This window comes from Pantherophis guttatus, chromosome 2 (assembly GCF_059756535.1).
Source record: "Pantherophis guttatus breed Tessera chromosome 2, ASM5975653v1, whole genome shotgun sequence".
Lineage (NCBI taxonomy): Eukaryota > Metazoa > Chordata > Lepidosauria > Squamata > Colubridae > Pantherophis > Pantherophis guttatus.
In genome coordinates this window covers 199,002,923-199,020,877 of record NC_142064.1, presented here as the reverse complement: position 1 = coordinate 199,020,877, position 17,955 = coordinate 199,002,923, and the positions used below count along the sequence as shown (strand labels likewise).

At 37.8% G+C, this 17,955-nt stretch overlaps 1 protein-coding gene and 1 long non-coding RNA gene across 4 annotated transcripts in view; one reads left to right on the top strand and one right to left on the bottom strand.

Annotated features, from left to right (window-relative positions):
• LOC117654986 (uncharacterized) overlaps positions 1 to 12,194 on the bottom strand; it is a 222,548-nt gene extending 210,354 nt beyond the window's left edge. Inside the window, exons 1-2 of one of the 2 annotated variants that reach the window (XR_015732588.1) lie at positions 11,582 to 12,194; positions 9,614 to 9,663 (exon numbers count right to left, since the gene is read on the bottom strand). This is a non-coding gene — a long non-coding RNA (uncharacterized LOC117654986). The remainder of the gene's footprint in view (positions 1 to 9,613; positions 9,664 to 11,581) is intronic. The other variant, XR_015732589.1, reaches the window with a different exon arrangement.
• Positions 12,195 to 12,498: 304 nt separating this feature from the next.
• Positions 12,499 to 17,955, top strand: part of GLRA1 (glycine receptor alpha 1) — an 80,570-nt gene continuing 75,113 nt past the window's right edge. For both annotated transcript variants that reach the window (XM_034402014.2, XM_087887520.1), the window contains exon 1: positions 12,499 to 12,963. In XM_034402014.2, coding sequence (XP_034257905.1) covers positions 12,908 to 12,963 — 56 coding nt within the window. In that variant the 5' untranslated portion in view covers positions 12,499 to 12,907. The remainder of the gene's footprint in view (positions 12,964 to 17,955) is intronic.

Below are 17,955 nucleotides of genomic sequence, written 5' to 3'. Positions count from 1 at the left end.
AGACATTGAAACGAGCAAGGGAGAAGACTCTTCTATACTTAGGGATAGTTAAAGTGTAAAAATATGAGGCCATTCTCAGTCCATAATTGTTAAATTGGCTGAAGATCAGAGGGGAGCAGGTTTTATTAGCTCTAGCTCTTAGATATTGCAAGTCTATGTCCACAAGCCATTGGACTACCCTAGATTGGGCGTCCTTAAGGCCATAGTCTCCCAAGGCATCCCCTGAAAAACCTAGCAGGTGGAGTTTCTTCATCAGCTCCCTCTCCCATTGAGAAGTATAGGAGTCAGCTAACACCAGGGAGAGGTAGCTGCCAGGGACTGCCAAAAAGAGGGCCCAACTGATCAAATGCCCAATTCCAGGTACATCGAAGCAAAGCCAACACAGGGAGGAAGACCCGAAAGTTTCCTAAAAAAAACAGCCTGAGTTCTTTCAACACTTCTTGAAGCCCAGTAACCATATAGGAATTCCGTAAAGAGTTTGGGCCAGGGTTTTGGCTTTGTAAATATGCAGAGCAGAAGGAATAAACTGGCCTCCTTGGGTATAGAAAAATCTTAGAATCTGCTAATGGCTGCAGGAGGCTGAATTCAGCACCTGAGTTCATTGTCTAGTCCAAGCACCGGTATTCTGAAAATGGATACCTAAATACTTAAAATGGAAAACCTGTTTAACAGCATTATCCTTAATGGCCCAGTTGTATAGCTTCCAGGCTCTAGAGAACACCAATACTTTTGATTTGTCATAGTTAATGGACAAGTGGTTCTCAGCGCAGTAGGACCCAAATGCAGAAAGTAGCCTTTTCAGACCAAGCCTTGACAGTGATAGGAGGACCGCATCATCAGCATAAAGGAGAAGCGGGATCTTCGTAGTTGACAACTTTGGGGCGTGGGACTCAGTACGTCCAATGTAAGAGGCCAAGTCAGATAAGAATAAGTTAAACAGAAGAGGAGCCAGGACACAGCCCCTTAAAGCATATAACCTTGAACAGAACTGCCAGATACAAGTCTGCAAATGCAGCAAGTGAACAGAAGTATGCACACTCCACTGTTCTTATTACCATGGTATATTTCTGAATATTGCTATGTAATTGTGTTTGGTTACATTCCCTCTTTATTTTCCTCTAGACATTTCTTTTTTGCTTCACCTCTCACAGCTCCACAGTAAACCAAGGAGTCCCCTGTGAACTGCAGTGAAACAAAGGCTGCTCAGCTGTAATCTCACCCAACAGTTTTGCTATCTTCACATTCCAGAAATTGGTAACCTACATCACAGATTCCAACCTGCAGGATTCCTGAGGAATTCTCCAAGTATCCTCAGAAAACCCACTGCATCTCTCAGCTTCCTAAAATGGACAATCCCAATAAACCCTGCAGAGGTCAAACATACTGGAGATATACATATGGTCTGATATAGCAAAAGACACTGATATAGACAGTGTCTTCCATCTTCAGATTAATTTGTATTTGCCCCATATAAAAAGCAGGTCCAATGTGGACTGTCAGTCCTGTCCTACACCATTCGTCCACTGATCTCCAAACCATCTCTCTGTCCATGACTGGAAAATGTTCCAATGCACAAATAAAATAAACATATGTGTATGTTTCACTTATAAGATACCTGTCTTTATTGTTTAGGATGCACTATTATGAACCACTACTATCCAAATGCTCAGTAGATGGCAATTAAGAGTTAAACTTTTTCTCTGTCTCTTTTTGCCTCTAGTGGTCATTTTCTCATCATCAAAGATAGCAAATTTTCTGAAATCTTCCATTTCACAGACAAAACCATAATTCCCCCGGCCATTTGTGTCATTCAATAAAAATCTAGTCGTTGGGCAAAAATAAAAAAAGAACTACTTAATGTATAAGTGTTTGCTATCTGTAAATATGCTCTCTTGTTGTTACTAATCATCTCATAACATTAATCCTAAGGGATTACTGCTATAGCAAGAGAGATGCTACTAGAATTTCATCTTTTTCTCTCCCTAAAGCTACTGGGCCTAACAGAGAATATGCATTACGTGTGCCTGTGCACATATGCTTTTCAGGTGCTAAATAAAATATTTTGGCTATAGAAGCTATAAAATGGCTCTATTGCATTTAAAAACCTGCACCCATTTTCTGAGAAAGGTGTAAGCTACTGGCAGTGAAGTTAAAAGTAAATCTTAATTCTACATCAAGGATACCAGACAATATTTTTGAATTGCATCCTTCAATCCTGAGGAAACAGAAATTTCAATAATAGATGCAGAGGCAGGGGTGAAACCCAGCAGGTTCTGACAGGTTCTGGAGAACCGGTAGTGGAAATTTTGAGTAGTTCAGAGAACCGGCAAATACCACCTCTGGCTGGCCCCAGAGTGGGGTGGGAATGGAGATTTTGCAATATCCTTCCCCCAGGAGTGGGAAGGGAATGGGGATTTTGCAGTATCCTTCCCCTGCCACTCCCACTAAGCCACACCACACCTACCAAGCCACACCCACAGAATCGGTAGTAAAAAAAAATTGGATTTCACCACTGTGCAGAGACACAGGTTGTTTTCAAACTTGAGGGATGAACATAAATTTTCTGTACTCAAAGCAGTAGCCATGAGCAGTATTAAAAGAGGATAGTATATTCATACTATCTATAGTATATGGAGAGCAAAAATGCTAACTAGGAACAAAGCACACCAGCCCAATCAGAACTAAGGATATTCGGGAGCCTGGAATGCTGATTCATTATTGGTGGACAGTCAACAAAGAAGGTAAGGTTGCAGGTAGAAGGAAATGGAGTATGATGGCAAAGTTTACTACTGTGCTCAACTTCTAAATTCTCATTTGCAACCTTTTATTTTAGGCCCTCTTGCTCTTTCTGAACATCTGCAATCCTCTCCTCCCTTGAGCAAAGTAGGGTCTAAAATATAAGGTTGCAATAAGAATATGAAAGCTGAGTCTGGCAATATGCTTTACTAGCTGGGCCAACAGGTGTCTGACAAAAACTTAGACTAAGATTTTACTACTTGAACCAAGCACATAGGAAAAGAAGCAGAGTTTAACATATATCTGTCAAGCGCCAGGAAAATCAGGAAATCCAGGCAGTTCAAATGAATATATAGGTTTATTGTATGCTAATGCTCTCTACAAGAACCTGAAATACCAATGGTCAAAACAAATTGGTGGCAGATAAGAGTCAATGGAATTCAAGGTTGACTGGATTTAGATGTCTTGTGGGCACAAAAGGAACTCAAGACTGATGGTGCATTTGACCCCTCCCTCAGGCTCAGCCTGGTCATTTTCTACAATATCAGAATATTGATGTTTTAAAAAGAATATTTCCAAAATCAATATTGTTCAAATGTCTATGGTGGCTATGTTCTTTTAATGCACAAAATCACTTTTTTAAAATTTTGGTTTGATTTGTGTGAAGAGCTGATTAGAACCCAGGTGGTCTAAGGGTTACAGTGCTGGATTATAACAGTGGAGATCATTATAGACTGAAATTCAAACACATCACAAGACTTATTAGGGGTAGTCACCACCTCTCAACCTAAGCTAACCTATGAGATTGCTGTTGTGATAATAACATTGGAAGGGAGAATATTATCTTAGGATGCCTTGATGGTTCAGAAGAAAAACAGAATGGAAATCTAACAAACACAGATTCAAGTGGCAGTTATAATGACAGGAAATCATGGAGACAGAAAAAAGAGAATATTGATTCAAGATACAGTGTTATTCACCGACCTTCCCCAACGCAATCCCTTTTAGAATATGTTCAACCATTTTCATAATCTGCTAGCATATACATTATAAACATGCATGACAGTTATGAGAATACTAATCTAATATACCTGGATCCCGTAAAGTTGAATAATTTTATTTCTTTATTTTATTAACAGTTTATACAGCTGCTGGTTTTACTGAAAGCAACATTGGGTGGCATGAAGCACTTGATAAAAAAAATATATAAAAACAGCAAACATAAATATCCTAAAAGCCAAGATATAATCAAAATGAAGGAGAATTTAAAAAATGGCTCCCTCAGTTATGGAGCTGTGTGGCCAAGACTAGGTAGGATAAATATTATCTTCCAATACACATAAAGGACAAGTCACAACATTGGAGAAAGTTTGCTCCATTTATTAATCCTATGCCATGAACATTCCCTTATTCATGTTCATTTATTTGGCCATCCATTTTATTTTAATGCTAAATTCACAAGCTTCTACAAGGCAAGTACCATATTTAAGATTAAAAATCACAAGAAAAGAATATAATGCACAATCAAATGACAATAAAAAAAAAAACAGAAGGGCATAAAAAACAAACCCAGGACATTTTTAATGTGTTTTAGAAAGCAACATCCAAATCCGCTTAAAATGCTGGCAGTGACAGGACCACACAAATTGTCACTTGTCGGGGAAATCAGGAGATTCAGGCAGTTCAAATGAGTATAAAGATTTATTGCAAGCTTAAGCTCTCTACAAGAACCTGATCAACTAGTGGCCAAGGGAAATGAGCAGGAGAGAAGAGAGGTATTCAAGGTGGGCTGAACTTAGATCTCTTGTGGGCACGCAGGGACTCGTGACTTATGACACGTTTGATCTCTCCCTCCCAGGCTCAGACTGGTCATCTCCTACACAAACAGCTCTGAGAATAAATTCTTTCATCCAAGGGCTATGAAAAAGGCTTATTTTTCCTTGCCTCAGCCAAATGATATCCGGTAGAGGGAAAGCAGTGGAAGGAATTTCATTAATTTAGTGAAATTCTTGAGGAGATTATAAGGCATCTGCTTCTTTGCATTGCAGCTCCTTGTCATTATTTAGCATGCCAAACCAATACCAACCTCCCATCCTCAAAATGCAAAAACAAATTTAAATTTGCAAAGTGAAACCAATTTAAACATAACTCCCTGGTCCAAATAATAGAATTCCAATGCCTAAGCAGCATTCAAATGCCTTGATCACAGGGCAGTCATTAACTAATTGCTCTGAATTTTGTTTTTCCATTTTCTTTTTAGAACTGAGAAGGAACAACCATTTGTAGCATTCAAATGGGGTGATGGGACATCTTAGGGAGTATTGGGGACTGGAGGTCCATTAACAGAGTGTTTCTCCTTTGAACAACGTATCAATGTTACCCTACCTTCAAAGCCTTGCCTACTAGGCACAATTAAGACTTTTTTGCACGTAGGGAAAACATGACACTAATGAGGTGTGTAGTTTAGTCTGTGGTTAGAATTTTTATTGAAGTTGCAAGGCACAATTAAAACGTCTACACAAAAAGTATTCTTGCTAGAAAATCTGCACATGGCTAGAATTGCTGCAAGAGGAACTGTTCCCAAGTATATGTAAATGCTCCTCTGGTCTTTATGCTCTTTGGTGTCCTTTTACAAACGGAACGATCCTGTGATGTTCAGGAACTGTTTGCAGAAATGAAATGATGCTTTTAGCAGTAGCCTCAGCTTTCAGCATAAGTGAATTTGTGGTTTGCTAACCACCACCTCCCTCTCACATCCCTTTCCAGTTTATCAAACATCTGCATCAGTCTGACTTCTGATCTAGTGGTGCAGAAGTTTTTAAGAAGCCCTTCTAAATTCCTTGGATGCTCATTCAAAGCCAGAGCACAACTTTCAAGAAAGCATATCATTACCAGATGTTTGAAAGTAAACTCAAAATTGTATCCTAAAAATTATTAAAATTACCACATAGTGGTATGAGTCTCCCAACTTTATTTTTTAAAAAAAGAAGCTTCGTGCTCCTTTTCTTTGTCTCTTTTCTTTTATTATTTTTATTTTTCGGGCCTTCCATAATATGTCTAAGAATCTTATATGGACAAAGAAGGAAAAAAAACCTACTAATCAATTCCACCTTTTGCAAACCTATCTTATTATGGCTTTTGGATCTTTTGGAAATAAGAACATAGAAACTTCATTACCTGCTCATGTTAATGTAGCTATCTGGGAATATATTAAGTTGTCTTGCATCAGGTATATATCTGCCTCAATCAGAACAGGAAGAAAAGCAGATATAATTAGGCTGCAGCCATTAACATCATAGTATAGAACTGTGATGGCAAACCTATGGCATGTGTGCCAGAGGTTGCACGTAGAGCCCTCTCTGCTGGCACATGTGCTGTCACCCCAGGATAGATCTCTGTGGCGTTTATCCCTGACTACACTTATGCAGATTCCTAAGACAAGTTTATTGGACGACAAGACCCATGCATGAGATGAAAACAAAATAAACCAACTAGTATCCAGAAAGCTAATGCTATAGAACAAGAGTGTCAAACTCAATCGTGTCATGGGCCGGATTGTGACGTATTGCAACATTTTTTGCCTTTGCGGAGCCAGGGTGGGCATGGCCTGCGCATGACATATCTGGCCCCTGGGCTGCCAGTTTGACAGGCCTGCTATAGAACAAGCCCAAAAAAACATGTGCACTGTCACTAAAATTAGGTTATTTATTTACCCATGCCCTCTTTATCTGGTTTATTACAATGGGAATATGCCAGAGTCCCTGGGTCAGGTCACATCCTACTGAATCAGAAGGCTTTACCCATACTGGTAGTCCTTCTTGTCCTTATCACCACAGGGCTTGACTATTGCAATGGTATTCTACAGTACCTCCGGAAGTTTCAGCTGGTACAACAAAAGAATCTCCACCTCAGTGGTTTCACCATCATAAAAATACTCTCTCACACATATATATGCACACACACATACACAATGGATTCTCCTAAGGATGTCGATAATAATGGATACCCATATTATTTGTCTAGACCAGAGCCTCATATATTAGTGTGCTGTAGCACTAAACAGCAGTGTTATATCCTGGTAATATAGAACTGAATAGTTCCAGGCAGCTGACTGTCCATAGACCATAATATTCCAGAGAAAACGGGAAAGTGAGCCCTCTTCTGTACATGAATGGGGGGAAATGTGTGCAGGACTGTGTGTACATCATTATCTACTTCTTTGTGCATAAGCATAAAGATCTGTATAGCCCTACTTGCCAGGTATCATTTCAAATAGCTTTGTGGCCAAAAGGTTAGCCCACCCTGGCATTAGCCCACCTGCAAACAAAGTTCTACATCATGATTTTAAAAAAGAAGTATAGACAAATAATGAATGGAGGATTATGTGGGCTCTGTACTTTTTCCCCTGTGATCATTTAGTAATAATTTAGTTCAGCATTCAATACTATCATTCCAGACACTCTTCTAACTAAGCTAAACCATCTAGAGGTACCTGAACACTTGTAAGTGGATCATAAGCTTCCTAACAGACAGGAAACAGCAGGTGAAGCTAAGCAGATTCACATCAGATACCTGTACAATTAGCACAGGGGCCCCACAAGGCTGTGTGCTCTCTCCACTTCTCTTCTCTCTATATACCAATGACTGCATCTCTAATAATCCATCTGTTAAACTACTGAAGTTTGCAGATGACACAACAGTGATAGGTCTCATTTGAGACAATGATGAATCCGCATACAGACAGGAGGTTGAACAACTAGCCTCGTGGTGCGACTGGAACAATCTGGAACTGAACACACTCAAAATCGTAGAAATGGTGGTAGACTTTAGGAGAAACCCTTCTATACTTCCACCTCTTACAATACTAGACATCACAGTATCAACAGTAGAGACCTTCAACTTTCTAGGTTCTACCATATCACAAGATCTAAAATGGACACCCAACATCAAAAACATCATCAAAAAAGCACAACGAAGAATGTTCTTTCTGCGCCAACTCAGAAAGCTCAAACTGCCCAAGGAGCTGCTGATACAGTTCTACAGAGGAATTATTGAGTCTGTCATCTCTATAACTGTCTGGTTTGGTTCTGCAACCCAACAAGACAGACACAGATTTCAACAGATAAATAGAACTGCAGAAAAAACAATTGCTACCAAACTGCCTTCCATTGAGGACCTGTATGCTGCACGAGTCAAAAAGAGGGCTGTAAAAATATTTACAGACCCCTTACATCCTGGACATAAACTGTTTCAACTCCTACCCTCAAAACGACGCTATAGAGCACTGCACACCAGAACAACTAGACACAAGAACAGTTTTTTCCCGAACGCCATTACTCTTCTAAACAAATAATTCCCTCAACACTGTCAAACTATTTACTAAGTCTGCACTACTATTAATCTTGTCATCGTTCCTATTACCCATCTCCTCCCAGTTATGACTGTATGACTGTAACCTTGTTGCTGGTATCCTTACGATTTATATTGTCTGTTTCCTAATATGATTTGATTGCTTATTTGTACCCTATGACTATCATTAAGTGTTGTACCTTATGATTCTTGATGAACGTATCTTTTTTTTTATGTACACTGAGAGCATATGCACCAAGACAAATTCCTTGTGTGTCCAATCACATTTGGCCAATAAAATTCTATTCTACTCTATTATATAACTCCACTGCCACTGAATGTTGTACTTCTCTTAATGAATGTCAAGATTCTTTCAGTTCAAACCCAACTCCTTGTAACTTGGGGAATAAGTTTGTCATTGTCTTGTTCCAGAACATTTCTTCAAGCTTCCCATTTTGTCCATAGGCTTACAAATTCCTGATGGTCTCCCATTCCAAGCACTGAATTATGTTTCTATTTTTAGTTTTCACGTTTCATTAAATTAAAGATAAAAAATTGTTTTCTTACGAGAGAGAGAGATGGCGGGAAGGGAGAGATGGGGAAAAGTTATACCTTCTAGATGGGCACTAATCATTTACAGCCAATCTTATTATTTTATGAAGAAATTGAAAACTGAAGTTTATTCTCTTCAGAATAACCAATAATATCTAATGCCCAGGATTACATCTACGACCAATACTCTACTGTCTTTTTAGAAAGTTTCCCAGAACGGAAATTTAACATATAATAAAATGAAAATAGTTACTCCTTCTGCCTTTTCTCACATATGCAGGCAAACTGCATATCACTATTCATAAAGATAGATATATTAGTATGGATGAAAATATAACTGAATATAAGGACCGAATCTAAATTATAGAATGTGGTGAATAAATGAAAAAAACCTAACCTTTCTACTTTTGAGAGCACACATTCTAAAATCATGTGATTTATTTTTTTAAAAAAGCAAATCTTCATTGTACTTAGGCTTTATATTACAAGGTGTCATCAGAAAGTCTTTTTGCTGTAAGCTTTAAAGTATGTCATTTCTAAGGATTTGTTCCTACTTCACTCAACATTCATATTTTTCACAGAGCTGGATAAATATTCTTCGAAATCCACATTCATGAGTTAAGAATGTAAGATGGGGGAGGGAGAGACAGAATATGCAGATATCATTGCCTGCCTGTTATATATTTTATACCTGGTTACTATGAAAAATTCTGTTGAGTGTCCATGATAAGCATGTTTGTAAAGCAAAGAGGTTTAAAAAAAGAAATCCATTACATCTCTTACTACAAGTTTATACCGTTTAATTTTTTTATGAAAAGTCCTGGAGCAGAAGGAGACATTGCAATGTATTTTATATTACCAGATGACTAACCATTTCAATAGGTTCTTTCCCATGTAGATATCTTTTCTTGACATCCTCTTTGCCTCTAACTGAGACAGTGTACAGCAGCAATTAAAACAAACAAAAATATCCCACCTGTATGGAAACTTCTTAATTGTTCAATCCAGCCAACTTTAAGCATTTAACTGTAGAGGATTATAACAGGAGCAATTAACATCTAAATCTCTTTCTTTTTTGATTCAAGAACATCTAAATAATAATAATAATAATAATAATAATAATAATAATAATAATAATAATAATAATAATAATAATAATAGTTTTCTTTCTATACCGCCCTTCTCCCGAAGGACTCAGGGCGGTGTACAGCCTATTAAAAGCACAAAGACAAACAACAATTAAAATTATTTAAAATTATTAAATAATTTCAGCTCAATATTAAAACCCCCCAAAATTTAAAACATCCAATTTAAAATCATTACATTGATAGCCCAGCCTGGCAGAACAGCAGGGTCTTAAGGGCACAGCGAAATACCCTGAGGTCGGAGATCTTACACATTTCTGGGGGCAGTTCATTCCACAGGGCTGGGGCTCCCACAGAGAAGGCCTTCCCCCTGGGTGTCACCAGCCGACATAACTTGGCCGATGGCACCCTGAGGAGACCCTCTCTGTGGGAGCGAACTGGCCAGTGGGAGGCTACTGATGGCAGAAGTCAGTCTCGAAGGTACCCGGGTCCTATGCCATGGAGCACTTTAAAGGTGGTAACCAACACCTTGAATCGCACCCAGAAGACCACTGGGAGCCAGTGCAGCTCACGCAGGAGGGGTGTCACGTGGGCACAATGGGTTGCGGCCATAACCACCCGCGCAGCCACATTCTGGACCAGTTGGAGCCTCCGAGTGCTCTTCAAGGGGAGCCCCATGTAGAGAGCATTACAATAGTCCAGCCAGGAGGTGACAAGGGCATGAGTGACCATGCACAAAATGCAGCACGTTCATGTGTGTAATAGAATACTAAAAGCATGTAAACGTGATTATAACTTGAAAAGGCTATGGGTTGAAGCTGTAAGCACATTTGGGGAAAATCCTTTATTTTTAATCTCACTGAGGTTTAATTCTATTCAGGAAAGGATTAAATTGCATTACTTATGTATTGGCTATAAGCAGACAATAGAAAAGGACCTCTCTTATCTTGTATTTCCCACTGATTTAATTCTTCCCCTTTGGCTGGATTTTTTTTTTTTTTTTGCACAGCTGTGGACATTGAGTTGGTATCCAGTTATGAAAAAAAATATTGCTCACTACCAAAGGCTCCTATTTCTGTTTAATTTAGTCATAAAAACAAATCAAGAAAGTTACATGCATGAACCTTCTTGCGTGGAAGACAACTTATTATCAATGACTAAACAAGTAGTAGGATACCAACTAATAGAGCCAAATACATTCAATACGAACACAGTTCTCTTTGAACATGCAGGTACAACAGATGGATCTTTCTACCATTCAATGATATGAAAAAATCTCAGGGAGTGACTGTCTTTGTTATATCGTAACATTTATTTAATGGTCAGATGTGCTAATGGCTTCACAGAGGAAAAGTCCATTAAGTTCCAGGGTTATCTTTCAGAAACAGACATAACCATAGATCCGAGGCACAGAACCTGTGAAAATACTACTAGGCAAGAGAAGGTGATTTCTAGCGTAGCAAGCTTAGCAGTTGAACCAAATCCTTCGTCTAGCATCTCTGTCCTTCCTCAAATTGAGATGGTTTCAAAGAACAGAGCCACAGGGCCAACACCTGTTCCAAAATTATTTCTTAAAAAAAAAAAAATAGAACGACCCATTAGGTGCCTGAAAGCAAACGGAGGCCAACTTGTTAGATTTTCATGTTTGTTTATTTATTTATTTGCTTCTCAGACTCGAGTGTTCTAAAAGAAAAATAAGATTTTTTTTATCGCCCGCCTTTTTTTTTTTTTTCCTTTTTTAATTATTTCTAGGATTTGGATAAACCGCGTGTTTTCAGAGTATTGATATTGAGAAATGAAAGATGGTCACATTCAGCGCGAGGGATTGGGTGAAACAGAACTGACAAGCTCTTCCTTACCTCTCTTTCTCTGTGTGTGTAGTTTCCCAACTCCGTTCATGGGAAAATCAGCGGGAAAGGCGACAAGAAAAAGGGGGGAAGGAAGGAAGGGACCAAAGAAAGACTGGGAACGCGCGCGCCTGGCTCTGCGGCTGCCGGCTCGGCGCTCCTCTGTCCTAGCTCGGGGACGCGTTAGAGAAAAAAGAGAAGGGAAGATCTTTCAAATGATGCAAAGATGCGCTGATTTCCAAAAGTGACCAAAAAAACACCGGCGCTTTAAAGGTTAACTCCCTTCTCTGAATAACGAGCATTTGATCCAAGCACAACAAAAGGTGGCTTTTCAAGCTCCCTGGCCAATGAGAGGAATTAGTGGGCGGAGCCAGGACGCTCCAGGGGTTGGCTTACGGTGGGGTTTTCTTCGTGTGGTTTTTTTTTTTTAAAGAAGCTTTTTCTCTCCCCCTCCTTCGTAGCCCCCTCCTCCTCCTCCTCCTCCGCCTTAGTTTAATAAATTAATGCAGCAGGAAAGTCTGAGGATCCCGCGAATTCTGTCGAGGAGAAGATAGGACGAGGCGCAAAATGGACCTGATGGAGAAGCAGCCGAGAGACTTTTGGCTTTTTCTGGCTTTCCGATCCTAATGGGGAACCGAAGCCCATGAAACTTACCTTTAGCTTCTTTCCCCGCTTCAGTCATGAGCAATGGGACACCGTCCCTGCAGCAATAATAACTTATTCGCGTGGGATAGATCCCTGGAGGAAGAAATCAAGGGCATCAAAACATCGACCAGCGGGAAAACAACATCTCCGGAACAATGCAGCAAAATGCGGAGGATCGCAAATTCCTTTGGATATAACTGAGGGGGAGAACCCTAAAAGACCGAGGAGCTTAGCCCCTGGGTTTCTTTCCCCCCACATGGCCAATTTATTCGCGTGGCATTCTGCATGGTCCAGACGCCCGGTGGGAGCGCTGGGGTTCCACTGAAAGGAAGGGAGCTCTTCTCTTCTTTGCTGGAATCTGGCCGCTTCAACGAGGCTGTTTTAACACGGAGAGCAGCGCGGGAGTTTAGAGGCCAATTTTTTTCTCTCCAAGGTGCTAGAACGTGGGGGAGGGGGGGGCGGTTTGCTGTCCAGGGTCCTGAATTCCCAGCGCCTCATCGGTCCGAGCTCAGCGTCTTCCTCTTGCCCGGACGTCTCTAACTACAAGGATTGTATAGAAAATTAACAAAGAGGAAATTTCCACCATTTTACTCAGTCTGGCATTTATTTATTATTATTACTATTCTTATTTTGTTGCTAAGTGCCAATTTATTGTGCTGACTTGTGGACTACAAATCCATCCGATCTGAAAAAATGTGTAACCTCAATGCATTTGGAGTCTACCTTTGGGAGACCGTAGTATTCTTCAGGTAGGCTTTTTCCTAAACCACTCAGCTAGGGGTGTCTGGGTGTTGGAGATGCTATGCTGGATATGGTACGCTTGCCTTAGTTGAGATCTGTTTGCCAAAACATTTCCAGGCTCTTTGGGGATTCCCTCTTCATATCTTTCGTTCATCTTGTTTATTTGTTGATTGGAGTTATATGTTTTGTTTGTTTCTAATTATTTAATTCTGAATATACGGAGTTTTGACAGCTTTATGAGTTACTCGTTGTAATTAGCACTGCATTCTCTGCCTGTAACCGCAGTGCTGAAAACATCGAGTACTCAGACTGGTAAGAAAGCGACAACTAGCGGTGGCAACAAGCATTGCACGCATCCTACCACAAAACGAAATATTTCTTTCTGCCTTAAAGCATAGAGTTGCTGGTGGACGGGGCTGATCATAAGTTTAAAAGTTTGAAATATGCTTTAGTCATTTATTTATAATGACGCATTTAAAAATAATTGCTTTGTGTCAGGAGAATTGCTACAATTGCTCCTCTTGGGCTCCAGAATTCAAGCTGTACTGGTTCACTACAATAAATTTTTCACTTTTCAGAAACTTATGCAACTCCTACTTAGAATTAAACCCCTATTATTTCCATAGCACGTACAAGTGGAGAAATGCATAGAAGATCAATCTGTTAACTGTATATGCTTGAACTGGCAACAGAGCCACATGGTTCTCTCAGAAGTTCCTGTTAAAGACACAAGGAGAAGGCAAAGTTACTGTACGGGAATGAATATTATAGTCTTATATTATGGAAATGCGAAGTGTCATCAGATGTCATTTGTGGACATATATTTATTTCACAAGCTGCAAGCTTCATTAATCTTACAAATCATTTGCTCCACATGACTGGAACATTTCATCTTCCATGTGTTTTAGAGGTGGAAAACCTAGTCATTTGATAAAGAATGCTGAATCACTGTATATATCTAGGTACATAGATAAACTACCCATAACCAAATACAAAAAAAAATCCTACAAAAAACTTCCTTCTTTTTTTCCTTCCTTCTTTCCTTCCTTCCTTCCTTCCTTCCTTCCTTCCTTCCTTCCTTCCTTCCTTCTTTCCCCCTTAGTTTTTTAAAATTAATAAATTTTGTTCCAGTAATGTCAAGATCAGTTCTTTCCCAATCTTCTAATATAAAATATTTTAGATCTCTAGTAAGGAGTATATTGATCATCTAAGAGGTCGATATATCAAGAAAATCCACGTTACCAAAGAGTATGCATGCAGCATAAATTCTGCACTCAGTTACACTGCTGAAGTACTATTTACTTCAATAAGCTTTTGAGTGGCTTGTGTGGAGTGCAATCTTAGTTCAGAACAAATATGTCCTATGCTTTAGCACCAATTTGCCAAATCTTAATTGCTAGTCTTTTCTTTGTCTTTGTCCTGGCAATTCAAATCTCTATACAGGATAGCAAACAAATATTATTGGAATGCAGGTAATTTATGGGCAACTATATAATTAAACTATATAATTATATATTAATAAGATTTCAATATTATTAAACTTTCTAAAAGCATATTTTAAATTTTGTCAGGGACTTTGTCTTGTGGCAAATACTTTACTTTACCAGCCAACAGAAAAGCAGGAAAAAGTATGCAGTTTTTCTCTCCTCATTTTATTGACTTATAAATTGCCTATCTTTTCTATGGAACACATGCGCAAAGAAGGCTCATTTCAAAACCATCTGATAACAGACATTTGTTATCTTCCTTGAGTATTTTTGGTACCAACCATTACATTTTCCTATACCCCATATTTAGCCTAAACACATATATACACATGCAGCAACTTTAATGTTCTATGCTGCATAGAAACCAGGCCTTTCAATTGTGTCTGTATTGATGCTTTCCCAATAGTCATCCTGAGATAAGAAATTTGAAGCAAATTCTGCAAAAATTTCCAGAAGCAACAAAGAAGACATTGCTAATTTTCACCATGTTGCTTGTTTGTCACCCAAAATTCCAAACCTATATTTTATTCATAAATCACTTTTGATATTTTAGAATACTGGGTTAAAGGAGATTTTGCAAACAAAATGCGCTGTGGAGAGATACTAAGCATGCAATTAGTCAGTCAGTAATCCAATTGCCCATAATGGAACAGAAATATGTACTTAATTAAAAGCATTGAATCGTTTTTCAAAGCAGAGTTATTTGAGACTGGAATAAATGTCAGTATCATTTCAGTACATAGCCTATGAAAAATAAAAGAAGGATGGGGAAATGTATCCATAAATTACATGAAAAAGAAAACTAGGCTTCTAGTTAAATATAAGATATTCTGATAAGCCGTAACTAAATTAACAGGGACAAATAACATCTGGTGTGTGATTGTAAATATTGTGACATTCCCAATATAAAATTTGTTTGCGTTTTATTCAAAGCACTTCTGAAAGAATTCGCAGTTTATTCACAAGTGCCATTTAAATGAAACAATATATAATCAATTTACATACCAATCTGTGTTGCCTTTAAAGCTTGAAACAGTTCCAACAATTACTTAAAATGGATTGTTGAAGTAAAAAAAGAAAAGAAATAAACCAACAAAATCTGGTTGTTTTTTAACACACAAGAGTTTTGCTTTTTTTCTGTCATTAAATGCAGTTTGTTAAAGATAGTAAAAATAATATAGAGATATATTACTGAATATGTGGATATATACACATATATGTATGTATGGGTGAATATATACATACACACACACATGTTCTTAAAGAAATAATTCTATTATGTTTCTCCATTTAAGAAACAAGTCCACATAGGCAAGAATGAACATGGGTTTATTGATATACCCATTGTTTTAAAGTTGGCAACATTTTCCATATGTGCTGAATTTTCAAGGTTTTCAAAAATTATAGCAAAGCATAATCAGAAACTAATATCTAAGCCATAGTTTTAGAGGACTACTTTATTGGCTATAACTTGGAATGCGCCTATGTGAAGAAAATTACCATTTTGGCCAGGTTTTTAGTATTTTTAATTGGATTTGGTTTGAACTTGCCTTTTGGGACTGAAATAAAGTAAGTATAACTTTAGCTTGATATCTAGGTAAATTGACAAAACTAGGATTACAGTTAAAGTACTATCTGGGGCTATGTTGTACTTGACATTTTAAATGAGGCTTTTTTGGAGATGAAAGGAATTTGTATTAACTAGAATGATAGTGAAGTTTGTCAGGTTAATATACTGAAATTTTCTGGTAGCTTGATAAATGTGTTTAGTTAGTATTTTTCTACATCTTGTCAGTTTCTATTGCAAAATATGATCTAATGGGGAGGGGAGGGAAGGAAATGTACAATATTTGGTTGTCTTTGACAAGAAGTTAGAGTAGCGATGTTTCATCCCCTATTAAAAAAATCATATATTTTAAAAAAGCTAGAGTCACAAAAATGTGATATTGGATCACAAAATTAAAAGAGAGATTCCATTTCAAATTTCTGTTCTTTTCACTTTCCTTCTGCAACGCCAGATAACACCGTAATGAAAGGGTGTGCTTCACTATAAAAAGTGTAACTTTTGTCAGAAAGTTATTTTAAACGCTTTAGACATTTATAGGAGTAGCCATTTCTGTTCCAAAATGTGATGTCCCTTCATCAGGGATCAAGTTAAGATGGCTGTCATGATCACGTGATCAAAATCCCACTCTTTTTTTTAAACACGCGTAACTGCCATCTTGATGTAGAGGCCCAATGCCTGTTTGTCATACTGGAATCTCCTTTACATTGATTAGTAGCATGAAAGAATAACATAATGTGTAAACGTCTTTATCGTCTTCTTTTTTAAAGGATGTTTTATGGATAATATGTTCTCTACTTGTAAAGAAAATATAGCATTTATATAGCATAATAGAACAACAGTAGAACAGTGGTATCCGACTGATAACAGGCTACAATGTTGCATTGGCTTCTTCTCACCGGATTCATCAGCAAAACTTTTAAGAACCCTTTTGATGTCTTTCGGACAATCCAAGAAATGAAATTCAAGAAATTCTTCAAACTAAGCTTGGGAATGAAATTATCCCTAGGTGGCCAAATTAATTACAAAGCATCATGGGATATATCATATAATCATGATATATTTTTATTTCAATTGCTGTTCAGTTTCTGAAAGATGTAGAAATGGTCAACCAATTCACTGAAAAAGCTTAGTGAAAATCTCCCATTCTTTTTTCCCCCAGCAGCAACCATTTTACTGACTCTAGGGTATTTACAGGCCTAACACTGCACTGCAATTCAAATTTTGGCACCGAGAACTAAGTAAATGATGGTTCTTCTTGGGGAACCGTTCTTAGTTAAATATTAGTCATTTCAAAGCAAATGCCCAAAGCGCCTTTATAAAAGGTAATGGCAATTTATAAATAAAAAATAAGGATTTCTACTCCATCCTACTGCATGGTACATCAAAAATTAAAATATTAGATATTGAGCCAAATGCTAATTTTTGAAGCATCAATATAAAGTCTTATATTTGTTTAAATCTTTTACTATCCAAAATAACCTTAAATAAACATTCCAGCAAGCTTCAATTTGTAGATTTTTCTAGTTAGAGAATTAAACCTTTAGCCATATATATAGTTCAGTAAGAATATGTCCAGTTAGATTTATGGGCCCTGCTTTGTGCTAGGAGTTAAGTAGCTTTTAATGATAGAATATATTCCTTAGCTATATTTGCTTTCATGGCAAACCAGTAATTATAACTGAAAGGGTTTTATTTCCCAATATATGCTAAACATTAAAGGTGCAAATAGAATTCTATGTATGCTTTTTTGGAAATTTACTTCTAAGCTTCCTAGGATTGCAACTATTTTGTATAATTTGTACACTAGCTATGATTCAAGGAACCTAGACAAATTAGCATTATAATGTACCAAAAAGTATGGATGGACCATGTAGGTAATTTGTATTAGGTAAGATACCTAAAGAACTACTTTTTATTCTATTTTCTGACATTCTATTTTCTGAAAT